The sequence below is a fragment of the Epinephelus moara genome, chromosome 10, assembly GCF_006386435.1.
Source record: "Epinephelus moara isolate mb chromosome 10, YSFRI_EMoa_1.0, whole genome shotgun sequence".
In the NCBI taxonomy this organism is placed as follows: domain Eukaryota; kingdom Metazoa; phylum Chordata; class Actinopteri; order Perciformes; family Serranidae; genus Epinephelus; species Epinephelus moara.
Genome location: NC_065515.1, coordinates 5,659,036 through 5,684,160, shown reverse-complemented (window position 1 = coordinate 5,684,160; position 25,125 = coordinate 5,659,036). Strand labels below are relative to the sequence as shown.

The 25,125-nt window shown below is 41.8% G+C and overlaps 1 protein-coding gene across 3 annotated transcripts in view; it reads left to right on the top strand.

Moving 5' to 3' along the window:
* The window catches only part of sh3rf1 (SH3 domain containing ring finger 1), a 47,958-nt gene that overhangs the window by 8,110 nt on the left and 14,723 nt on the right, over positions 1-25,125 (top strand). For all 3 annotated transcript variants that reach the window (XM_050054731.1, XM_050054732.1, XM_050054730.1), the window contains exons 3-5: positions 16,376-16,651; positions 17,212-17,307; positions 19,247-19,552. In XM_050054731.1, the coding sequence (XP_049910688.1) occupies positions 16,376-16,651; positions 17,212-17,307; positions 19,247-19,552 (678 nt within the window). The remainder of the gene's footprint in view (positions 1-16,375; positions 16,652-17,211; positions 17,308-19,246; positions 19,553-25,125) is intronic.

Sequence of the window (25,125 nt, the reverse complement as noted above, 5' to 3'; positions counted from 1 at the left end):
CTGTGAGAAGGCACTGGGTATCCGGAGTCCAGAGGATGATGTGTTGCATACTTTATTTTGAGGCATTATGTATTTTTTCCGCATATCTGCTGTAATGAGTGCCAGTGTTACTGCCCAGCCACAGCTTATGCACGATGGGTTGTCGCAACACATTTATTTGCAGTCAAAACAGTAGTCACAATCAAAAGAGACTCGGAAACTGTAGATGGCTCCCTAAAGCATACATTTCTAATCAAGGCTGCTTGTCACAGGTAGTTAAATGCAGTAAAACTGATAAGTGAAACTAAATTGCAGCATTATGTATCTTTGAAGAGAATGATTTTATCAAGATCCCAGGTTAACAATATCTTGTGAAAATTATCAGCATTCCAGGCCTACTATCGATGTGTGTCTGCAACTAATGAATAGTTTTTCAGATGTCTTTTTTTTTTTTATTACTGACAGCAGTCCAAGACTCGAAGGGATTCTGTTTACAGTGATAGAAAAACACAGATAAACAGAGAACCCACCCCAATTAAGCTGGAATCACAGAGTATAGTCCCTTTTGTCCTGCCTGTTCAAGGCGGGAATGTCACGCCATTATTCCACTTCGCCGTTCTTTTTAAAAGGCACAATTGTGGAATGGGGGTACAGAGTTATTGTGCCTTTAATCCGGCAGCAAAGGCAGTAATAGTGCCGAATCGATGTCTGTGAAAAACAGCTGGCAAGACGGGACCATGGACGGGACAGGTGTGACGTTTTGATGGTGTACTATGTGTGCAACCCGATGCTGGGAGATTTAAAAAGCAACAAGCGGCAGTTAGTAGATAACTCACAGAGGATGAACAGTTCCAGAAATGTGCGCAAATTGGGGAGACAATGAGGTCTCAGAGCTCTTTACCCTCTGAGCAGAGGTTAAGATAAACTGCTATATCACAGAGATGGTAAATGATTGATATTTCCGTGTTATGCCATGTGTTATTGATAAGAAAGGACTGCCGACATGCATGTTATATGTCACACTAGAGGTTGACACTAGCTATGTTTCCATCCAAAAGTGATTCAAATCATTGGGAAATGCGCATTAAAAGAAATACGAATCCTGTGTGTTTCCATTAAATGTACGGACTTTGGTGAAAACTACGAACTTGCGCGAGTTTTCCGCAGAACCGGAAACAAAGCAAGTCTCGCATTCTTCCTCTTCTACGTTTTCTGGCGGTTGGCAACCAGCTTGTAAATGCATTACCGCCTTCCCGACCCGGAGTGTGGATATCACCATGGAGAGAGGTGCGCTACGTCAGACTTAATTCGAACATAACTGTTTCCATCCCCCGTTTTGCGAATCAACATTTTTTCGAATCAACCAAAACCCGGCTAAAGCGAGCGTATTTTAGTTTGTGCGAATCAGGGGATTTTAATTCGAATTTTGCCATTTCCATCATAATTTTCCAATGCGATACTTCTAGATTTGCTTCCATCATAATTTTCCAATGCGATACTTCTAGATTTGCATCTAAACAGGCTGATGGAAACATGGCTACTGTTGCATATCCCACCTGACACCCCTCTTTGCTGGCGTATGCTGTCGCAAGGTCCAGACACACCAAACTGGCTCCAGACAACTAGCGGTGACGAAAGCCCTACGCTGCGTCACCTCTCGTTGCCCAAAAAGTTGCACATGAGCACACCGCAAAGACTTCAACTGGGGGCCAACCAGCACATATGTTCTGCATTAGCGTAAGCGGAAATAAATTTTCACACCAGTAGATGGCAGTGGTATGTAAAAACGTCACTCAAAAAGGGAAACTGGAAAACCGTCTTGAGGCTAGTTAGCCAGTTAGCATATTAACAACACCATTCAGTGTTGAAAGAATAAAGCATATTTACAGTGCGCTAGTAAACAGTAACACAAACCATCAACCATCATGAACTATTTCTGCCAGAGAGCTCAATGGCTTAAAAAAAAAAGAAAAAATTACCTTATGTAGCAAGCTTGTTTTGGTCTCACTGCCTCTGGACTCTAGCTGTTTGCTTACTTTCCTCACTTCTGATTCTGTTCTTGTGCACTGAGCTGAACTGCCAGTCACGACTGCCATAGCCGCTGATGCCAATTCAACATGCTGAATCAGCTGAAAAAGCCAACTAGCACCGACAAGAGCCAAGACACACAAGAGGGCCACGGATGCTCACCGAAGCCCTCCCCAATGACCGAACACCGACTGCTTGGTGTGTCAGGGCCTTAAAATCCCACACTGGGGCGACATTGTAGGATCGTTGTCTGGTCCTGTGCTAAAAAGTAAAGAAGGCGCTTCGTAGTGGCCATGTAGTGCAACTTCTGTGCTAAAACAGCTTTCGACAGTTTTGGCAGAATAAAAAACAGTATTTAATAATTTATCAAAGTAGCTTTTTTCAATAGATTCATTGAGATAGTTTTTGAGATTTTCCTTCTCCAATACAGGTGGTAAGAAAATGATTAGTCTGCATTGTATTTTGGAATAAAATAGCATGAATCTTGAAAACCAGGCTACTGAAAGTGTGTGTTTGCAGTTACTCCACATGCGTGGGGTCTCTGTTGCTGACAGTGTGTGATTAATTATTGAAGTGGAGTTGAATATGGGAGAGCGCTAACAAAGACTTGGGGTAGGGGCTTTCATCCATAATATGCTGTCTCCACACACATCCCACCACAAGCGCTGACTGGAGAACTACGTTCCAACTCATATCCCATCATACCTTTTCTGATTAGAGGCCCATGCACTTTGAGCCCAGTTGTTTTACACAACCACAAACCGAGCCCTCTGTGAGTTTGGCCTGATGAAGCCAGGGCGATGTTTGTTTTAATGAGTCACAGACTGACTTTAGATCCACGAGGACCATTATACAGTGCACACCCACAAAAACACAGGTGTGTAGTCAGTACACAAACAGGTCCACGACAACAGCGTGTTGAAATATCAGTGCAGGCTTGAGCCAGCCAGCCTGTGTTTTTATTCTCCATGTTAGAAAGGTGTGATCTTCATGCTGATTATGTCAAGGAGAGGCCCATTAGCTCCCATGTATATGGACATCCTGATTAGTTTTAGAGGCACCAGCATCTGTCTCTCTTTTCTCCCCAGTGCTTAATGGTATTACTGTGGACTGAGTAACCACAGCAACCTGGGATTTTTGTAATGTGAGTCTGTGCCAGCAGAATTGTCTGCTTGTCAAATGTCTCCAGGCTTATGAGCTTTGCTCCGGCCTCTAATGGCCAGTCAAAACCAAGATAGTCATGAAAAGTTTAGATTCTTTACTAACACGTTATTGTATAAATATATGCTACATACTCTCTTTTTATACTGAGCGCCAGAAAACATAGAACTGCTGGCTGTTTTCACATTACATTTCTGCTGTAAAGTGAAAACTGAACTGTCCTTGCAAAGCACAAACCTGAAGACTCCGCCAGAGCAGGAGTGACACAAACTCGTTAAATGGAGAAACTGCTGTAATTGTGCAGCACAGTCCTGTTAAGTTTTAACCACTCAGCAAACCTTTTGCAGAAGAACAAGAAACTAGTGAGAGCTCCAAAATGGAGTTCCTGAGATTTACACTTCTTACTCCAGAACGTGATGCCTCACTTTAGTATTCAGTGGAGAGTAAGGAAAGCTAGCAACTACATGTTACATCTGGGCTCAGTTGAGGGTGGAATGGGCAAACACACTCACACACTTTCTTAAGGAAGTGAAAAATGGTCAGTGCTGTGGTGCTTCTTGAGACGGAAAACAGATGCAGTGTTTGTGCCTTGGCCCTGAGCCAGTACTGTGTCAATATCCTGGCTTTGTTTGTCCACTGTAGAGGAGTACAAATACCAGCCAATGCAAGCAAATGTCCCTCAGTTGCCCACTAGTCTGACATGCAACAGTGGACAATTGTAAGATAATTCACAGACAACAATAGACAGCTGTGATTATAGCAGGTTTTATTTGAGATTTAGCAGCCCACAGAGTGGGTAGTTGTCCAGTTCCTGGTCAGATTTCCCGAAGACTTGCAACTCCCTGCGTAAATCGAAGTCAGCCTAAGCAGAGCAGAGCAGGTGGCTCACCCTGAATGACTAAGAGGAACAAAAGGCCACAGACACTGCACGCTTTCACCAGCACAGTGGAGAGTAATGTGAGGAAATGCTTAGTATTCAGCTCATATTGACTGGTACTCAATACACAGATACTGTGACATTTGTGAACTAATCCCTCTGTAGCTTGGATACAAGCAAACTTCCTATGTGCATCTCCTCTCTTAGTGCTAATCCAGGTTACTAAATACCTGACAAATGAAGGTGCCTATGATTTTACAATCTAATTACTGATTAAAATAATTAGTTTTACTCAAGTACTCTATTGATTAGTGAGGTGCTTACTCAGCTATTGCCACTGGTAGTGGGTGAAAATCTAATTGTACTCACGGGAGGCAACATTGACTCGTCTCCAGTGTCTTTAAATAGTGTTACAGCATGGTCAGAGGCAGTGTTGGCCAAGTTGGCGAGTGTTTTGCTAGATTGAGCAACTTTCCAGATCCTTTCAGTGACTTTATGTCTAAATAGTAACCAGCGACTAATTTAGTGACTTGATTGGACTAAACAGAGAAACAATTTATTCCCATGCATGCTGTAAAGAGTAATCAAAATCCATAGCTCTTCCACCATCAGCCGGGGTCTCTCCCCCTCTCTCCTCTTGTGCTGTGCAGTAGGTGTGGAACAGGCAGGTGGAGATGCGATGCTGCTCGCCGTGGGTGTTCAGTTATAGTGACTTTCTGTAGATAAGTTGACACGCTTGCTGTCTGGATTGGAAGCGCAACAAGGTGTTGCGCTATAGTGTACTGTATATGCGATAGTGTGCCACTCAAATATTTTGTTTAGGATTTTTCTATCGAATCTAATACATTGATTTCTCGTAACCGCTTATCCTGTTGGGGGTCACGGGGGGGCTGGAGCGTATCCTGGGATAGGCAGAGTACACCCTGGACAGGTTGCCAGACTATCGCAGGGCTAAGGGGGCGATCACACAGAAATGAGACGCTAGAGACACGGGTGCTTCAAAGATGCTTGAAACGCTGGAAATGCTTATTCAATGCGCGCTAGCTACTGCCGTCTGATGCTCAAAAAGGTGAAAATATTTTAACTTTTCAGTGTCTACGCGCATCTAAAAGATGCTGGAAAAACACCCGTCTAAAAAGACGTTTGAACGCCGGTCAGACACGCCGTATTGTAGGAAAACAATGGTTTTACTGGCGTCGCATTTATAGCGTTTCATCTCGGTGTGATCGCTCCCTTAGACAGAGACAGACGGCCACTCAAGCTCACATTCACACTTGCATTCAATGTTGGATTCATCAATTAACCTGCATGTTTTTGGGCTCCCCCTCCCAGAGGTTCGAACCCCCCACTCCGGGTTTGAACCAGGAACCCTCTTGCTGTGAAGCGACAGTGCTAACCACGGTATTCAATCTAATATAAGGACGTTTTAATGCTCCGTTAATGCGCAATATAGTCACCAATATGCAAATGAGTGTATGAAGTCATCTGGCAAATATAAGCAACTTTTGGAGCTAGTGCAACTACTTTTATTGGAAACGATTCACCAATACTGGGTAGAGGTTGAGTAGAGTGTTGCAGATAGAAATAGATATTAAATGGACATTGTTATCCACCATGCGCATACATTTTGCTTTTTGACTGATTTCTAGATCTGATCTGTAAAACTCTTGAAAATTATTTGGAAATGTTACTCATCTGATTTTCATCAGTTGCCCATCCCAGTTCCGTTTTTGCTACCCCTAATTGTTCTTACTTTACTAGTCTGCGTGTTCGTGTCACAGAACCATATTATAGGTTCAGAATGGCAAGCCTTGCTTCCTCTCTGTGCCTCATTTCTTTTTGGTCTTTTGATCTCACACTGTTTCTCTCCCACTCTTTTTCTAGTTTGCGTCTAGCTTCCTTGCTCTCTCTGTCTGCTCTGAAATGTGAGTGGGTTCCTGTGAGAACAGTTGTTAAGCCCCGTGTATGAACTGGCACAGAGTTAAAAAGTTCTGTTCTTTCAGTTTCGTAGTCAGACACGCAGACTGGGTGATCCCGGGGCCACCCAGAACCGGCCTTTACTCCTCATCTGAGGCCAGCCAGGTAAAGAAACCAGCCCATACACATAAGGCTCCCCAAAGAGATGTGCCAGTTCATGTGCAAGTGGTTTCGTGCAATTGCATTTTTATAGTAGAGCCTACACATAAACCCAAACACACGAGCTTCATGAAAACCGCATGTGTGACAGCTCTACGGTGTGTGCATACGCTCTCCCATAAATCCATACTCCCTTCCTGCTAAAATGCTTTTCTTCTGATGACTAATCTATAGCTTACTAAGTGCACTCAGCTCAGAAATGTCTTGATTGTATGTCCATGTGTTGAATGTTTTTATAGACCCCACCACCATCACCACCACCTAAACACAGAAATCTCAATGTATTTCCTGGTTTTGCACATGGCTGCCTTATGTACCCTGCCTGTATCCCAACCCCAGGAAGAATGGCTTTGATCATAGTCTAGCACCCAGATTCCCATGAGCCCCCAGACTGCACCTCAGGGTCAGGAACTGGCATAAAAATGGTAGATTGCTGGGGTCAGTGAGTGGTTACCCCTGAGATGTGTTTGTGTGTAACTGGCACTTAGGGGAGTAGTGGCCACTGTCCTGTTTTTTTGTATCTTAGCATGAGGCGAAGTGAGGGATGCTTTCACTGACTCAGGAACATGGAAGAAAATTAGGAGGAACAGCAGGAGAGTTTCGAGGACTTTTGAAAATTTCCTGTTCATCTCATATGTGATCCAAGCTTCCATCTGGGCTCCAGACTGCTCTGAGTGTTGTCGTGCTTGTAGACTAATGTGTGGGACCTCATTTGCTATGTAGTGAGGGAAACAAACAAGCACAGTGGATTGTCGTAGGGTAAAGCTTTTGAAAAGCCTGAATGGTTTATTGCCTCTTTCCCTCCCTACAAAATGCAGTCAAGTAGATAAATGATTCACAGTTCCCCAGGGCTGGGCTTGGATTTGATTGATTCAGATTTCTGCTTGTGGGCTCCGTTTATTGCATTATGGTGCTGGTATAGTGGAAAGTGGTCCAACAAAAAGCATGGAAAGTTGTTTCTCTATGGGAAATGCCAGAGAAATCAATACCTGGGAAAGTTAAGGTAATTTATCATGTTGATTCACAAATACTGTAAATCCAATATTGTAATAATAATTCATTCATTTGTAAACATTTCCTATAATGACCTAGATAAAACTAGGACTCCATAAATGCTCTCATGGGGTCTTTATTTCCTCAGTACCAGTTTGAGTTGCGGGCTGGATAAGTGATCAGTCTGATCAGAGCTGATCAGATTGATGAATGAGAGGATCGGCTGTTGCAGAGGCGAGTGAAAGCAAACTTTCAGACACGGTTAAGTCTCACTTTCACTTTGCCTGGCGTTCTGCTGCTCTGTCTGTATCCAGGGTACACTCTGCACTCCCTTGGTACAACAAATTACCAAATGGTGTCTATATTTCATTAGGGCTGCAACTAACGATTATTTTCGACTAATCTGTCGAATATTTCTTCGATTAGTTGACTAATCATTTTATCGAAAAATGTGTTAAAATGTTGAAAAATGTCGATCTGTCTCTCCCAAACCCCAAAATTATGTCATCTAATGTTTTGTTTCGTACTCACGCCAAAGGGTTTTAGTCCACCGTCATGGGAGTGTCTAAAGCCGCCAATATTTGATGGTAAGAAGCTGCAATAATATTTTGGGGTGCTTTTATAGTACTTTTCTGTGAAAAATGACTCAAACTGATTAGTCAACTACTAAAATAGTCACAGATTATTTTAATAGTCGATTAGTCATCGATAAGTCGACTAATCGTTGCAGTCCTATATTTCATCAGTGCTCATAATGACCGGTCCAGCTCCAAAAATAACGAATCATTATGTGGTGACAGATGTTCTTATCGTGGTGGGCCACCACAAATAAATGAATGTGTGGGAAACCTTGTGTTTATCTGTCAATTACTTTGTCAGTTCATTGATTAGTTGTTTTTTTTGTCTAAAATGGTGAAAATGGTGAAAAATGTCAACCAGTGTTTCCCTAAGGTCAAGTAGACCCCCCCAAATGTCCTGTTTGGTCCACATCCCAAAGATATTCAATTTATTGTCAAAGAGCAGTAAAGAAACCAGAAAATATTCTCATTTAAGAAGCTGGAATCAGACAATTTTGAGTTGAGTTTGACTCATACGATTATCAGATTAATTGGTGATTAATTTGAAGTTAACAACTAATGGATTAATCGTTGCAGCTCTGAGTACAACCATTTGGATTTGACACTTAACATTTGCAGATTCCTGGACTTCATGGCTTGGGGATGTATAAAAATGATGCATTCAGTACCATGCTGCCATAAAGGTTTTGTAGTGTCAGAGGGACTTCCTCCTTTCTACTGAATATTTATTTAATGCAAAATGCACATTTCCCAAAATGTCAAACTGTTTTTTTTGGGGGTTTTTTGTGAAAGCCCATTAACTTCACCACTGCCCAGGGGCCCATCATTGCACTTTCTCCCAGAACGGGACACTGGCTGGATTCTCGGTAACTCCCTTTTATAAGATTCACGGCACTGTCAAGAGACCCATAAATAGCCAAAAAAGTGCTCCTGTGTGGAGTTTCCATAGAAACCAGAGAATGGAAGTTTTTCTTTTGTCTCAAACTGAGAGGGAGACAACGGCTCCCAAAGAGGGAGCTGTGTCATAAGGTTCTGCTGTGACAGGAGCTGCTCATCTGAAGGTCCCTGTGTGACGGCATTATTCAAATGTCAGTGAGTGACAGTTTGGCATGTCCTATTTATATATTTTCACTCGATTGGATCATTCTTGGTGATCGTCATGTTTATACTTTGTGGATATAGCTACTAACTGGATATACACCACATTTACCTCTAATGGGACCAGTGTTGTCACGATACTGGAATTTCTAAAGTCAATACAGTACAGGTATTTGATACAATTTTGGACACCACAGGAAAAAATTGGAAATTGAGGGCGTACACTATATTTTTTTATTAAAAGATAAATATAACATGACATTAACTTTTCTTTTATTGGATAGTAGCAGAGAGCAGTAGTTTGACTGTAATAAACCTTAATAATTAAAGCCCAGACACACTAAACGGACTTCAGAGAACTAGCAGCAACGAAGGCCCCCTGCTGCATCCGCTGACGTCTCCATGTCTCGGCCAAAAAGTAGCACATGAACATGCTGCAAAGACTACAGATGGCCAACCAGCACCTATGTTCGGTACTTGCGTTAGATGAAACAACTCTCCACGGCAGCAGACAACGGGAGTCTGTAATCATCATTCAAAAAAGGGAAACTGGAAGACTGTTTTGACGCTAGTTAGCCAGTTAGCACATTAACAATAAAATCTAGTGTGGAAAGAACAAAGCATATTTAACATTTTATCTAATATCACAAGTTTTGTTTTGGTATCAGTCCATCTCGACTTACTCACTTCCATTTCTCTTCTTCTGTGCTGAGCTGAACTGCCAATCAGAGTGATTTCATTCACTGATGGACTCTGCCATCACCGACAGCAATTCAGCATGCTGGGTCAAAGCTGACTGGGGCTACAGTGTGGGACACACCGTACCAACTAGGGCGACAGATATTTACCGACAGCCGTCCGTCAATCAATCAATACCAATTTGTTTTCAAGTGCAGCAAAAATATGCCATGAATAAAGATTCTCTTTTAGTATTATTAATAAACCTACTGTCAGTACAATTAGACAAAAGATTTATTCACCATAACCATATATCAAGTACAGTTTAAAAAAGAGAAGTTAATATAGAAACAGACTGTATATGAAACATACAAAAACAACTACATGTACAATTTCAGCCCTTCAGCTGTGTGCTGGTTAGTTTTGTTGATGACATCTAAATGGTCTCTTTCTGGCTACTGGCTTGATATCACTGCCTTTTGTCTGCCTCTCTTTGTCTGTAGTCCAGTTCCTGCATTTGACACCAATAAACCCTCAGGTTTTTAGACAGTGTGGGGAGGCAGTGAAAGAAGCCTGCTCTACAGCGGTCATTAAAAAGGCCATTAGGAATCAATTTAAACTAATGCAGCGCTAATGGAATCAAGATGGCCCATGCCATCAGAATTCCTCACTCCCATCATGTGTCAGTGCTTGTGCCACAATGTTGGTGGCACGATTATCAGTTAACAGCGACTTGGTAATGAACACCAAATGTCCTACGACCACCTGGTCAGTGTGGCAGATGCCGCTTGTGCTCCCTCTCGTAGCATGTCTGACATGTCTTGGCCTGGAAATGTTTGTAGAGGGGCAAACCAGACAGACAACCCCCCACCCACCCGTATACACTGTTTTGGCAGTAGTACCCCCTGCTCATTCTCCACCCCCTGTGGAGTTCCTGGAGGTGTCCATATGGGAGTGGAGTCATGTCTGGCACTTACACATAGGGGGTAAAGGTTTCTGTCTACTGTGGTTACACACAACCCTTGAACTGCTGAAAGAGCAAAAGCTACGTGTAACCTTGACGTACTCACAATAGCAGGTTCATAATTTATTGAGGTTTTTGCGCTGGTTGCTTGTCTGAACCATGTTTATAGCATAACAATTTAACTGTGTTGAAACTGCATCTGTAACAAATCTACAGGACGCCTGTTTTTATTGTCATTAAAACATCTCTTGCAAACATTACTGCGTAAAGGCAAGCTGTTAGTGTAATTATCCCCATTTGACCTAGTGTTACCTCCGTAGCACTACGTGCATGCATGCATTGTGTTTTTATGCCTGTCTGCTCGCTGGTAGTTGACATTTGGCTGTGCTGTAGAGCAGAACACTTGGGTAATTCAGTTATAATCCAGTGCTGTGGAAGAGAACACTATAACAGCCAAATCCCTTTAGCACACAGGTCTAATTGCATTATCTGCAGTACAAGAGTAATTGCACACACCAGCTGATGCTCTGCACGTTGGGCCTAATCGCTCTCTTTTCCTCTGGCTTTCTCCGTCTTTGTTTATCTGTCTGTCTGTCACTCGTACACACAGGTAAGATAACAGCGTTAGCACTCTCGACTACTGCAAGCAAAATCTAATGATGAAAGTGAAGAGGCTAATGCCTGAATACTGATTTCCAACAAAGTGTTGTACTGAACTGAACCCGGTCGTCCAGCCCCTAGAGGAAAATGAGTGCAAACACTTATCGACTTCTGTTTTCAGATAATCCAGATGTGCAAACTTTGGCTTCCTGTGTTTTGTTTGGACTTTTCCGATCTTTATGTAAGAGGAGGCACTGTTCTCACACATGCTTGTTGAGAAGTAAGATCTTGCCCCATCTGACCTGTCTTCCCAGTTGTAGTTTCAGTTTCAGTATGTTCGTTCCCTGTCATATTGTAACGCTGCAGCTGACAATAAAACTGTAAAGATGTGGGTCTTCTTTGATACACAAGTTGTTGGTAAAATGTAAAGCAAGTTTAATTTGGTTTTAAGGGGCAGACGTTTCAGTTAAAAACAAATTACTGTAAGGTTTTCTTTTGATCGTTGAACCCCTCACAACTATTAACAACTCTAAAATGTGGTGTGAGGAGGTTGTGAAAGCAGCTGTCGGCTGTCGACCGCTTAATTAACTGATGTGTCTCATTCTCTGTTTATCCAGCTGATACAGGGTAATAACACGAGTCCTCAAAGCATTCATTTTAACTGGTAATATGCTGATGGACGTATTCATTATGTCAAGCAGTCTGCAAAACAAAATATTGGTGTCAGCAAATTTCTACTATCTAAAGCTGTACATTCACTATATGATTTGAGCCTCTTTTAAAAATGTAATTGTGAAAGTCCAAAGCCCAATGTTGGAGTAGGTTGTCTGCAATGTTAAGCCAGAGCTCGCGATGTATGTGCTCACATTGTACATGTAAAATAGAGAATGAAATGGCCCATCAGCCCCTGCCCCCTTTTGGCAATCGACAATTGTAAATTAAGATTTGTTTGAAAGCTCCAAGTCAGGTAGAAGTGTGTTTGCTAGCGGCGGTCTGTAATAGTACAGCAGTACGGCTCACAATAATGAGTTATGTTTCTCTCGTTTATATTAGTTGTGATAGGAGGAAGAGGAAATATCAAAGAGACAGTATGCTGTTGTCTCAACTCGGCCAACGTGGCCTCCATATTTTACATTCAGAGATGTGTTGTGTCGCCATAGCACTTTCAAACACTCTGTTTGTTGCGTTGGGCAGCAGGCACAATGAAAAAATAAGGCACTAACCTTGGAGAGGTAAACAGCATGGCTAACAACGCCCAATGAAGCTGAATTTCATCCAACTGACAAATGAGATGTGCAGCTTAAAAATCGGGTCAGAAATGTGCTCACATTGTACAGCTTTACCAGTTTGAAAACGTTTGGCAGCTGAATATTATTACTGGATTTTTGAATATTATTGTAAGTGTAGGGATGAGAGAGCAAGTGACTGTGCAGAGTGAGATTTTATTTTACATTTATTTTTGTAGGATTGTAATAATTATGAATTAAAATCAGACCATGTTGGGGGCCTCAAAATAAAGATCTTGTGTGCACACAGCCCTGTGGTTACCTATAGTTTTAAACAGGGTGTTGCTGCTGTGGGTAGTCATCTACTTTAAATCTTTAAAGAGGCTAGAAGTCTGAGAAGTTTTACAAGTCTGATACAGCAGCCCAACAGTGGTGTGTGCTGCTGTATAATTACTTCCATAAACTTTCACCACAGATGTTGAGAACAATTGCAGAGGTGGAGTGAGGGAAAAACTTGCCTGCTCCTCCTTAGGCCAGAAAAAATTCTATCTGATGTAGATTTCTGTTATCGAGGGCTTTTGGTGTTGGAGCCTGAACTCAGGACCGGCTTTTCTGTGGCAGAAATTAATGCAGAGATGTACCTTAATGCAGTCTGCCCTGCCCGTGGGGAGGGTCTAAAAGTGATAAAGGCAAGGAGGATCAGTGTGCATCTGTGTGTGTTTATGTGATGTGTTGAGAGAAGCCTAAGATGAGACTCATTTAGGAGCATTTTATGTTGACGCAGATCTTAAGCTCTCTTCTGTACATTCCCGTTAGAAGCACAGACCCCTCTCTTCTCCAGAGGGGATGTTTGGTCAGGACTAGTGGTGCGACTTTATGCAGGTCCACTGCAGACACAACAGCACTGTCTCCATGGACACGAACCGGATATTAACCCCCAGAGCCATCACCCATCATCCCCAGTTTTGCGCTGCCATGCACACTCACACCACCTCTTATATCCAGAGGCCCCTTTAGTCAATCTCTTGATTTTCTCTCCCTCTCACTAAGTTTAACCGAATGAAACATGGAAATGTACCTCTGCTGACAACTCCTCTTTTATGAGGCCAGAACAGGGAGTTCAAAAACCAGCTGAGAAGTAGGCAGTAAGAGTGTGGGACTGTAACCCATTAGCTTGTCAGGACTTTGTTCTGTTCTGTCCCGTACAGAACTGCTAAGGAAAAACTGCTAATTCAGTAGATATCAGCTGGGAAATCTGGACTTCCCATGAGTCTAACCCTAACCACTCTGGCTAATAGAAAGTAGATATTTTTCTAGTACAGTGTTTGTATATACAAGACTTTATTTACCAGCACCTTTTATGAGTGCAATCGTTTTTACCATGTGCAAAAGTAATTACATAACCACGCTGACTTTGGACACTGTGCTGCTACTAAAGGTTTTATTAAGCCTCGGCCTCGGTGTGCAAACAAGTGCTTAAAAACTTTCAAGGGGAGAAGCATTTCATATTTACCATGTAATTAGATCCCATTGGCTTTGTGTAGCTTGAACCTGCTCTGTCATTTGCAACAAAAATGGCAGAGCTTCAACTTTCATTTGCATTTTCATCACGAAACTCCCTGCCAGGCCTGGGTGGGCTCAAAAGCCCTGTTTCCCCCTGAAAGGAGGCCCAGTTCCAGTGCAGTGTGCAGGGGGCTGCAGTACCCCTCCTCCCTCCTTTCCCTCCCCACAGACTGGACCAGCAGAGCCAGAGACCGATTGGCTCTGTGCTTTAGGCTGTGTGATTCTCTGCAGCAGGGTAATGTCACCCTGGCTCACCATCACGGCTCATTCTGTACTTTTATTCTCCTCTGAGCCTTTAAACGGTTCATTAGCCTTTAACAAGACTGCAGAGCCTGCTCGAAACTCTGCTTTAACCCCTCTCTCTCTGGCTTACTTTATCACCCTGGCAGTATCTGCCTGAGTTCCAGCCATTTTTCTTATCAGTCTATATTCCTCGTTGACTCCGCAGTGTCAATTCCAGAGTTTACGTCCAGTGATTGTGATTCTGATCACTGCAAAAGATGTCTAACAGCAGTGGGATAAATGGTGGGGGGTTGGTTTGGACTGAAGCCTTCCTCATGGACACCCACCCTGAATGGAGAACATTGATGCTTCTCTATCCTGCTACTCCCCCCTACTCGCTGTCCCTCTTTCCCTGGATTGTCATTCCCTGAATGGGCCTTTCAGGACTCCAGGCTAGCAGGCTGAGATACAAAACCTTCCTCTGCAAGATAAAGGGACAGAGCCCTGGGCCCTCTGAAGGCGTTAGTCAGCTAGTCACAACCAGCGAGGCTCATCACACTTAAACTGTGAACACACTACATAGACCTTTTCACTATCAGGGAACAGACAGGACAGTTTACGGTCTCTGTAGAAACATACACTCTCAAATGTATGTGTCCTTTTTGTTTGTAGTGTCCAAAAACACTTACTAATAATTTTATTTCCCATAGTGCCTGGCTTCTAAATGATTCAGAAGTGACAAGACTGTGAATACTGTTTTGAAAATGTGATGGCTTTTATATGGGCTGTTGTCAAGCTTGTTACAGTGCCTCTTTGGGCCTTAGCCTTGCAATCCACTGTTCTCTAGCACTGCTCTAGCACTTCTCTGTTTTTGATTGGTGATTCACTTTGTATGAATCCTAAGCCCTGTTTGAGATTGGGCTATGGGAACGCTACAGAGTCCCTTCTTTTATGCCGCCTTTGCATTTTTACGCAGAATCAAACAATGGTGGCATCATGCCGCTCCAGTGTGTGATTGTTAGACAGCATGCCAGCATTGCAGAGGAAAAGTAGGCATGACAGGAGCATGAAGTTAAACACAACAACGTCAGCCTCTAGTGTGACATGTAACATAGGCGTTGGAAGCACTTTATAAACAATAACAATGACATAACATAGCAGTAACAATCATTTACCATCCCTGTTATATGGGGGCTGATGTCATCGTCTACTACTCCGCACTTGTTTTTCTCACAATTTGCAGACATTTTGGGCTGCTGTTCTGCTTCTTTGAGTTAGCTGCTAACTGCTGTTAGCTGCTTTTTGCAGTGGGTCACAGACATATGTCATGAAAACGTCACACCCATGCCGCCCATGATCCCATCCTGCCGGCTGTTGTGTTTGTATAAATATTGTTTTGGCACTTTTACTACCTCTCATGGCAGCTTAAAGGTGAGACCACTCTGCCCCCCAATTCCGCAATTTTACCTTTTATACAGAACGTCAAAGCGGCATAACGGCGTGAAATTCTCGCCTTGAAGAAGCAGCGTAAGAGGGGCTCTACAATTAGGCTTGAACTGACTTCACAAAGAAAAAGCAAAGTTGTGCCACTTTAATTTTTGAGTCTGAATGTTCATTCTCTGTTTTACGTTTTATTTTATTTTTTGAATTCATTCTTGCGTTGTTTTGTTTATTTTGTTTTGTTATGTTTTTCCAGAAGCTGTCTTTTCACTACTGCAATTTGTTTAAATTTTAAAAAGCTGTTTCTTTTTCATAAGCAAATTAAGTATGCATACCAACTACTAGGGCTACAACTAATGATTATTTTCATTGTTGATTAATCTGTTTAGTATTTTCTTGATTAATCCCCTAGTTGTTTGGTAATAAAATGTCAGAAAATGGTGAAGAATGACAATCACTGTTTCCCAAAGCCAAAGACGATGTCCTCAAATGTCTTGTTTTGGCCACAACCGAAAAATATTCAGTTTACTGTCATAGAGAAGTAAAGAAATCAGAAAATATTCACATTTCAGAAGCAAAATCAGGGAATTATGACCTTTTTTTTCTGTTAGAAAATACTCAAACTGATGAATTGATTTCTGAATTAGTTGGTGTATAATTTGATAGTTGACAACTACCAATTGTACTTAATTTTGCCCCTTTTTCAATATGAATTCACTACAAACTGATGAATGGTAAGAATTAGTAGCTAGTACAGAGCTGGAATACAGTGTAACTTGTAGCCTTTATTCATTATTCCTCTCCCCAGCTCACTCTCAATCTCTGTTTGTAGGGTGTACCCCAGCTCCCTTGTGCCAAGGCGCTCTACAACTATGATGGCAAGGAACCAGGAGACCTCAAGTTCAGCAAGGGAGACATTATCATCCTGCGCCGGCAAGTGGATGAGAATTGGTACCACGGGGAGATGGGTGGAGTCCACGGCTTCTTCCCCACCAACTTTGTCCAGGTCATCAAGCCGCTGCCACAACCACCACCTCAGTGCAAAGCTCTCTATGACTTTGAGCTCAAAGACAAGGAGGCAGATAAGGACTGTCTGCCGTTCTCCAAGGTGAGACAAAGAAACACTGTAACACCCACTGGTCTGCCACGTGGTCACTGTAGTAAAACAAAAATACCTCTCATTACAGTGACACTCTGTCTTCTAAGCATTCATTTTCTCAAGTTATGTGTGTGTTAGAACATAACGTCTGTTCATAAAAACGCCTGGAGAATTGGTTTAGATTTTGAGGCAGACTTCTTGATGAACAACTGTAATTAGACTGGATAGAATGAACGCCACATAGAGCAAGGCACTGCTTAACTACAGTCATTGAGTGGTTATAACTGTCCAGCTGTTTGGGTCATACTTTGATGTTTTTGTATTCTGTCATCAGTTGTTTATACTCCACATGAGCAAAAACAGAAACAAGCTTACTAAGTAGTTTTACAGACAGAATGCCATACCTTAGACTCTAGTGTATTTACTCTTGGGTATGTCCTTTTAATAAAACATCGCCCCTACCTCATTATTTCTGTTCAGTGCTTGTTCCTCGAGGATGAGAAACACTCTTAGTTAGCAGCATCCTTAATTAGGTTCTTCCTCATGCCCCTGTGTGTCTTGAATTTCAGGACGATATCCTGACTGTGATCCGCAGAGTGGATGAAAACTGGGCAGAGGGAATGCTGGGAGATAAAATTGGAATTTTTCCCATCTCATATGTCGAGGTAAGAATAAACTAGATTCTTTAATGTCAAAATGCCACCGAGCATTAATAGAATAAAGTGCCAAGGTCCTTTGAACGCAGTGTTCTTTCCATATACGTCTCACAAAAGTATCTATGATACTTCTTCTCCTTTTGAAATGCTCATACGTTTCACAGACACTAAACATGTCTTTGAAGATTTAGACAGTCGCACTCTCTCCCTGTCTGAGCTCCACAGGTCTCACATAAAAGCTTTAGGAATAATCCAGACAGTATTAAGTAAATCTTTGTCCTATAAAGATGATTTCATTTTTTACTTAAAAGCTGTCAATGGCAGCGTGTGTTCTATTGTCATGAATATTATAAACAAGCGGAAAAAATATACGAAATTTCACAACCTTTTTGCACAGTGGAAGAATCTCAGAATAATGTTTCAATCTTAAATAAGGTACTGGGTTGAAGCATTGCAGCAGTGTGTTGAGGTTAGTCTGTGGGAGAGGATTTTTATTTCAAAGCATTGACAGTTTTCTTTATTCCCTTCATATGTGTTCTGTCCTTTTATATTCATATTTTTTATACACTGTGAGGGTTTTGTAGAAGCAGTATGCAGACTATGTCTAAAGCTATACATTTATGCAGCTGGAACTTTTGTAGCAGAATACAATATGTTATTTTCTAACTAGATAGTATGCGGTCATGTTCAGGGACTCATAAACAAATGCAGTGCTGTCACAAACATACAGAGCATCCCAAAATGCTTTTGGTTGTGCTTGATCAGTGAATATTTAGGTCATAGCGTTTTTATTGCCTCAGGATCTTCTGTTGCTCTTTCAGTTGTTTTCATACTGTACTCTACAATTTCTGTTAAAGGTGGTATTAAATTTAATGAGGTTAAGGTTCCTTACCTGGTATTTTGTTCCTAATCCTGCTTATCTGGCTTAAAATGCTGACATGTCAGTGATGAACCTGCACAGGCTGACTCCTGAATTGGAGTGAAATGCTTGGCTTTTATGTCCTAAGTAGAGGGAGCTGCTTCGGGCAACATGTGACAGCAAGTGAGAGCACCCTCTGATTAACTGAAACCATTTTAGTGTTGCGCCTTTGATTTTTACCTAAGAGTTGCACATTACCGAATGAAAGGGTCACAAAGCCTGCAGTTAAAGAGCTGTCTCAGAACCGTCAGCTCCCTCAGACTGAGGCCACATCCAAACTAATACGTTTTCATTTTAAAGTGGCATTTTATCATGGAAACAATCTCATTAAACACAAGGATTTTAGCACTGTTTCAGAAAAAAACCTGTCCATACTCACACGACTGAAAACATATATTACTAGGGCTTTATTCAACCAACCTGAAATTCTACCTACCCTTCAACCAATCGATTGTTTGATGGGTGAAAAAGAGCTGCACGTTATCTCTAGATTAACTAAATGGGCCAGTGTTCTGAGTGAACTTTACCTGGTACCATTGTGTGTACACCAGAGCAAGTTTTTTCTTGTCACAGGGCTCGACATTAACACTAAACTAGAACTAGATATAACAATTTGGCCTTACACGTTGTGACTGATAAGACCGGTCGAGATCAGGAAGCAAATGTGGGTGTTTATATCATTGTTAAAAGTCTCTGTTTCCTCCCATCCACACTACTAAAACGGGGTCAGCAGTATTTTCCCAAAACGTCGTAGTAGTGTGGAGTGTAGTAGTGTAGTGTGTGTGTTTTAAAACGAAAATGTACTGGTGTGGATGTACCCTAATACAAAGACCTGATAGATCATGCTGCTGCTCACAATCTCTACTGACTAGATAAAGATGGAGGTCTTCCATGACAGCTTTGTGATAGAGAGTGACATTTTCATGATCACTTTAATACTTAAAGCTCCATCACGCCTTCCCCTCTATCTGTTATTTCCACCTTACTACTCTCTCCTCATTGCCCCCTGCCTCTCTTCCTCTCTCACAGTTCAACTCAGCAGCTCGTCAGCTTATAGAGTTGGACAAGCCGTCAGACTCCAGTGGAGACTCTGGTGAGGGGGCCTCCTCGGGGCCCCAGAGCAATGGTGCCCAGCGTGCAGGGGAGAAGAAGAACAGCAAGAAGCGACATTCCTTTACCTCTCTCACCATGTCCCACAAACCCATGCTAGCTCCTCCCCCCCAGCGCCACTCCATGGAGATCAGTGGGCCCGTCCTCATCAGCTCTAGCAACCCCACAGCAGCTGCCAGAATCGGGGAGATCAGTGGGGGGCTCTCCTGCAGCGCACCTTCACAGGTAATGTACTCCACAGGCAGGGAGGGGGTAAAATAGAGTGGCTGCTGCATTGCAGATCCCTTCCTAGAAGTTGTAACTAATGTGTTGACTAAAAACAGAGGAGTGCAGTATGACAAATAAGCTTAATTTGAGATTAGATAAGATAGAACTTTTCTTATCCTGAGGGAAATTATGCAGCAGTTGAAGTACAAAGTGGAAAAGAGTGCAAATATAAAAAATAACATACCATATATTTAGCTGTTTAAAGGATATTGTCCTTTTTTGTAACTTTTTCTCCACAATTTACAGCAGTATGTAGAAAGATGGAGTAATGTGCAATACTTACATTATCATGTTCCCTCACTTTGTTGCTTATTGACTATTAAGCGAGCACCTCATGGCATGTTTTAATTCAGTGCACTGAATAATTCTTAAACAGCTGATTGTCAGTATCCCAGGTTTCTGTCCACGTTGGTGCCAGACCACATGTCCTGAAAAATTCAGTGTGCCAGACAAATGGGAGAAATTATGGTCAGATAAAATCTGTGTTTACTGAATTGACTCAGGAAGGGCTGGGCGATATGGAGAAAATCAAATATTAAGAGTATATCAAGAGTCTGATAAGTTTAGAAAACAAAATTACTAATTTACTGTAATGCAGCCATATAAATATTCAACTATTTGTTCCGTATTTCCATATGGGGTTTGAAAGTTTGAACGGGGTTTAGCAGGACATTCAGTGTGACAGTAACATTCACATATTATAGTAAACAAGCTTACTGTGCTAACGACTGATTGTAAATGTGCAACAACATTTTTTGCCAAAACTAGACAAAAGCCAGAGACTGTATCGTATTATGTTGTTGTGAGCTGTAACCACCCCTTCTAAGTAGAAGCCAGATAATGACAATATTTCGGAGCCTTACAGTGCAAAGCCTCTCCTCTTCTGTGCCGTGTCCGCAGCTGCCTGTACTGGAGAGCAGCGTGATAGTGAGGAGCACTCACTCTGCAGCAAAATCTGGGGACCAAAGTGTCCCCAGAAGTACACTTCACACTGACTGGCAAAAAAACTGCTCTACTAAAAGTGATCTCAGTCAGTTAAGAGGGGTCTCCAACTGATCGATTTTCAGGAGGCAGCCCTTGAAAAAATCTATATCTAGTCTCATATCACGATGTGGATATAATATTGATATATTTCCCAGCGCTAGACTCACATGCATAATAGTGCTATTAAAAAAATATGAATAAGTACTACACTTGTCTACATTCGTTGGCTTACTGTGTCCTAACTGAATGCAACCTGACTAAGCATCAGCAACAACTCAATTTGATTGCATTGTTTTCTATCGGAATGTCCTACTTTTGTTGGACGCCCTGTTTCTGTTTCTTCCTGTTGCTTAGTAAGTTTTGCAATGTACAGCTGATTCTTGAAGTTGAAATGCAGTGTTATCTATACCACACATCCTCATTTCCCAAAAACAAAACCCAAATCAGGTGGCAGCTGACTGAATAAGAGATCAGCAGGGAGCTAAAAGTTTCTGGTAAATGACCATCGCTAAGAACAACCTAGTTGCTGATGGTTGTATTTTATGCAATTTCCAGTAAATATCAAAATATAAAACAGTTTTCTGTTTAATAAGTGCAAATATAAGTACAAATATAGAAAAAGAATCACGTACTCACCCATCTGTTAAGTGGTTGCAACATCTCCAGTGTGGTCTGAAGTGCACAGCTGATAGGTACTTGGTTTGTTTACATGACGTAACAGAAGTGCATATTTGACAGATTCAGTGTGGACAAAGAGTGAAGCTTGCTGTTAGGACGCTGTATTCGGCCTACATATTCTCAGAGGGAGTTATTTTCACCGGATATTATGACCAGAGAGATTAAAATATGTCGGACTTCACCAGATTTCCCGGTCAAAGACCGGCAATTATCGGATAAAGGAAACCCTACAATATCCTGTTCAGTGGTATTTAAATGCAAAACTGTAAAAGAAAAAAAACGACACAATCATGCAACTGGAAACCCGAGTCCAGCCTCAGCTCTTTTTGTTTTCACAAGATGTTTGTTGCTGTTCAAAGGCTCCACTCTCCTTCTGTCAGCAATTAGGCTTCCCTTTTCCCCATCATACCAAACAGGCCATTGCTCCATCCAAGCGTTTGAAATCATGGATGCGTGACTCCACTCGTCCGCAAAAACGACTCCAGCTCAGCCCTCAAGGTTTCCACACCAATCCCGACATGACAGGAACTCGCAGCTGCTTTATGGTTGCCAGCCGCTGGAGATCGGCTTTGACTCGGTGCTAGACTGTCAAAACAACAGACAAGCAGATTTACAAGTGTCCTGCTGATTTACCACAGTATGAGGCCCTCTGTGACCTACACTGAAATGTGCAGCTAATAATAATAATATGTAAACCGTGTTCAAGTAGGAGCCACCCATTGTGTGGTGATTTTGAACTATTAAACTGTAATGAATTCATTGTTCAACTTTTGTTAATGATTCTTTAAGTGTAACCACAAGTTTGAGAACAAGCAGAAAATCTAATCAGGTGAAGGTGACCTACAGCAGGATTTTGAAAATTGTTACGTTGTTCTTTTTAATTTAAACTTTGGCTGCCATGTCCGTATAAAAGCTGCCTTTTTTCTTTGTTATCTGAACACTTAAGGGTGAGCTGTTTGACAACAGATTTCAGACTGTACCTACATTGTTGTCCCACTTTGAGGCTCTGGGAGCTTGTAGCTAACTCCCTTTCCTCTTTATTTTCTGCCAGCTTGTTAGTTTTTTGCTCAAATGTCCTTTTTTGTGTTGTCTGGGTGCTGCAGACTTCCTGAAACGCTCCAAAACTCCCTATTTAGCTCAATCATTAATCTTTAATCCACAGCGTATGTGTTTTTGCGCTTCTTTGTAAAAGGCAGACAAGGAGAGTGCTTGTCTACAGTAAAGTGGATCTTGAGGATCTTCTGTCTTTTTTTCAAACCAAAACCTTTCATCTTGCTATGATTTATGTGGCATCAAAGACTTCTTGCCATGCGGAAGGTGTAATCAGGTTTTTAATGACTCCAGACGTGTGCCTGTGAACTTATCCTCCCAGGTGACAACAGGGCTAACAATACATTTGATTTACACATCACTGTGTTTATTAAAGACACAATCGAGACTCTGCAGGCACTGTATGCACAGCTTCTTTCGGCTCCTCTCTCCTCCTTCACCTCTACTCATCTTCTCTCCTTCCAACACCCAGACAAAACCAACAAAGGTAAGCCCCAGGTGCCTAGGGGGCTGAGTAGTCAGTCTCGGAAATAAACATGCCTCTCATCTACCAATGAACTAAACAAGAAGAGATTTTTTAAGGAATTAAAGCAGGCTGCTGTTGATTGCATTCTGCCTCAATTCTAAAAGAAATGTACTTATTTAAAGGGGACTTATTATGTTTGATTTTCTTCATATTTCACGTCATCTCAGGCCATTCTGAATTGTCTGTCCCTTTTCTTTTTCTTTTTTTTTTTTGTTCTTTGGCTACAAGCTGACGTCATTGTTACAGATTTCTTTAAATGGTCCTCTGCTCCAGGCACATTACTGCAAGTGTTAACATCACATACACGGCTACATGTAGCTACCTGCTAACATCAAGGAAACCATTAATCTTGGTTGCTGGTGTTGTTAATTTTTTCAGTTTGGACCATATTACTGCTGAAACGTGACTGGTTGTGAATAGTTTGGTTTTGAAGCTTTTATTTGTGATTTTTCATGGTAGAAAGTAGGCATGTCACAATACCAGAAATTTAGTAGCCATAACACGAATCTTAAAACCCAATTTGATATCGCAGTAAAAAACAAAACCATGAATCCTGTGTACTTAAACAAACACTCCTTTATTACTCTCGCTCATCAGGAAGAAAGTGCACCTGATGTAGGCTGAGTCCTTTGCAGTGGCCCGAGTTCGATTCCAACCTGTGGCCCTTTAGTACGTGTCATCCCATTTCTCTCACCCCCCTTACCTGCCACTCTCTAGCTGTTGTGTAATAAAGGTAAATGCCCCAAAAATAATCGGAACATTTTTTAAAATTAGATTACATTTTCTATTCATCCCTAATGGTCCTCCTCCAACACAAAAAACATATATTACCGTGTATAGCCCACAGTATATTAACATATTTCTCCTCCATTGTTGTTATTGTTCAGCTCTTGTACATGTGACACTTGGTTATTAAAGTAGTTGTCCCGCCCCTTCTTCACTGTTAATGGACGGCTGGGTAAAAAGTAACAGTGACAAGCGCAGTGTTTTGAGTTTCACATTTAAGTTTAACATTTTTCAACTTCAAGAAGACGCTTAGCCCCTGTCAGGCTGCTGCCATTTGTTGCAGAGTGTAAATATGTAGTTCTCCTATTGCATGTGATTCAAAAAATACACTGATCTCAGAAAAAAAACAACGCTGTTTTTTTGCAGCTGTTGCTGCAGCTGGACTTGACACCATCCTCCACATGTTATTGTTGGTGTGCCATGCTGGTAGATGTTCTTCTTCCTTTGGCATTTAACAGCAGACTACACTACACTTGTAGGCATATATGCTGCTGCGTCCGGTCTCGAAGAATTGCATCCCCTCCCCTTTACCTATGGTACTGAGGAAACAGCGAATTGTCACGGCTTGTCACGGTTTCACAACTTTGGCCTTGACTGTGAGTATTGATTTCTGTGGATCCCTAGAAGAGGGTATACTCTGTTCCAGTCATTCCGCGGCTACAGTGACGATGCAGAGACTCCAAGATGCGAAAGACTCAGAAACCCTGACCAATCAGAGCAGACTGGGCTTTTGCAGGAGAGGCGTTTAAAGAAACAGGCACCAAGGAGCATTTGAGACAGAGGCAAGGCAAGGCAAGGCAAGGCAAGTTTATTTGTATAGCACAATTCAACACAAGTTAATTCAAAGTGCTTTACAGAGACATTAAAAGCAACAAGACACAATTTAAAACAATAAAAACAGTCGATTAAAAAGGGAAATAGAAATTGAGAATGATAGTGATAATAATAAAATACAGTAACATAAAATAAAAACAGGCTCAATACATTGAACAGTCAGGATAAGAAAAGAAGTAGAATAATAAAAGGCATAAATCAGCAGTGTGTAGTTAAAAAGTACGGGCAGTAGAATACAGCAGGTAAGTATTTAATCTAAGAGTACGCTTCAGTAAACAATAGTGTTTTTAGCCCTGATTTAAAGGAGCTGACAGTTTGAGCAGACCTCAGATCTACAGGAAGTTTGTTCCACAGGTGAGGAGCATAATAACTGAATGCTGCCTCACCTTGCTTGGTTCTTGTTCTTGTAACACACAACAAACCTGTTCCAGATGACCTAAGGGGTCTGGATGCTTCGTAGGGAACCAGTAGATCAAGCATGTATTTTGGTCCGAGACCATTCAGGGCTTTGTGGACCAGCAGTAAGATTTTAAAATCTATTCTTTGACTCACAGCTGCAGCTGTCTGATTGATTTTTTGTTAAGGCCTGTAAATATGCCATTGCATGAATACAGGTGTTCCAGCACAGACAGTATGAGGAAAAAGTTTTTTTTAAACATGTAAATCTGTTCTA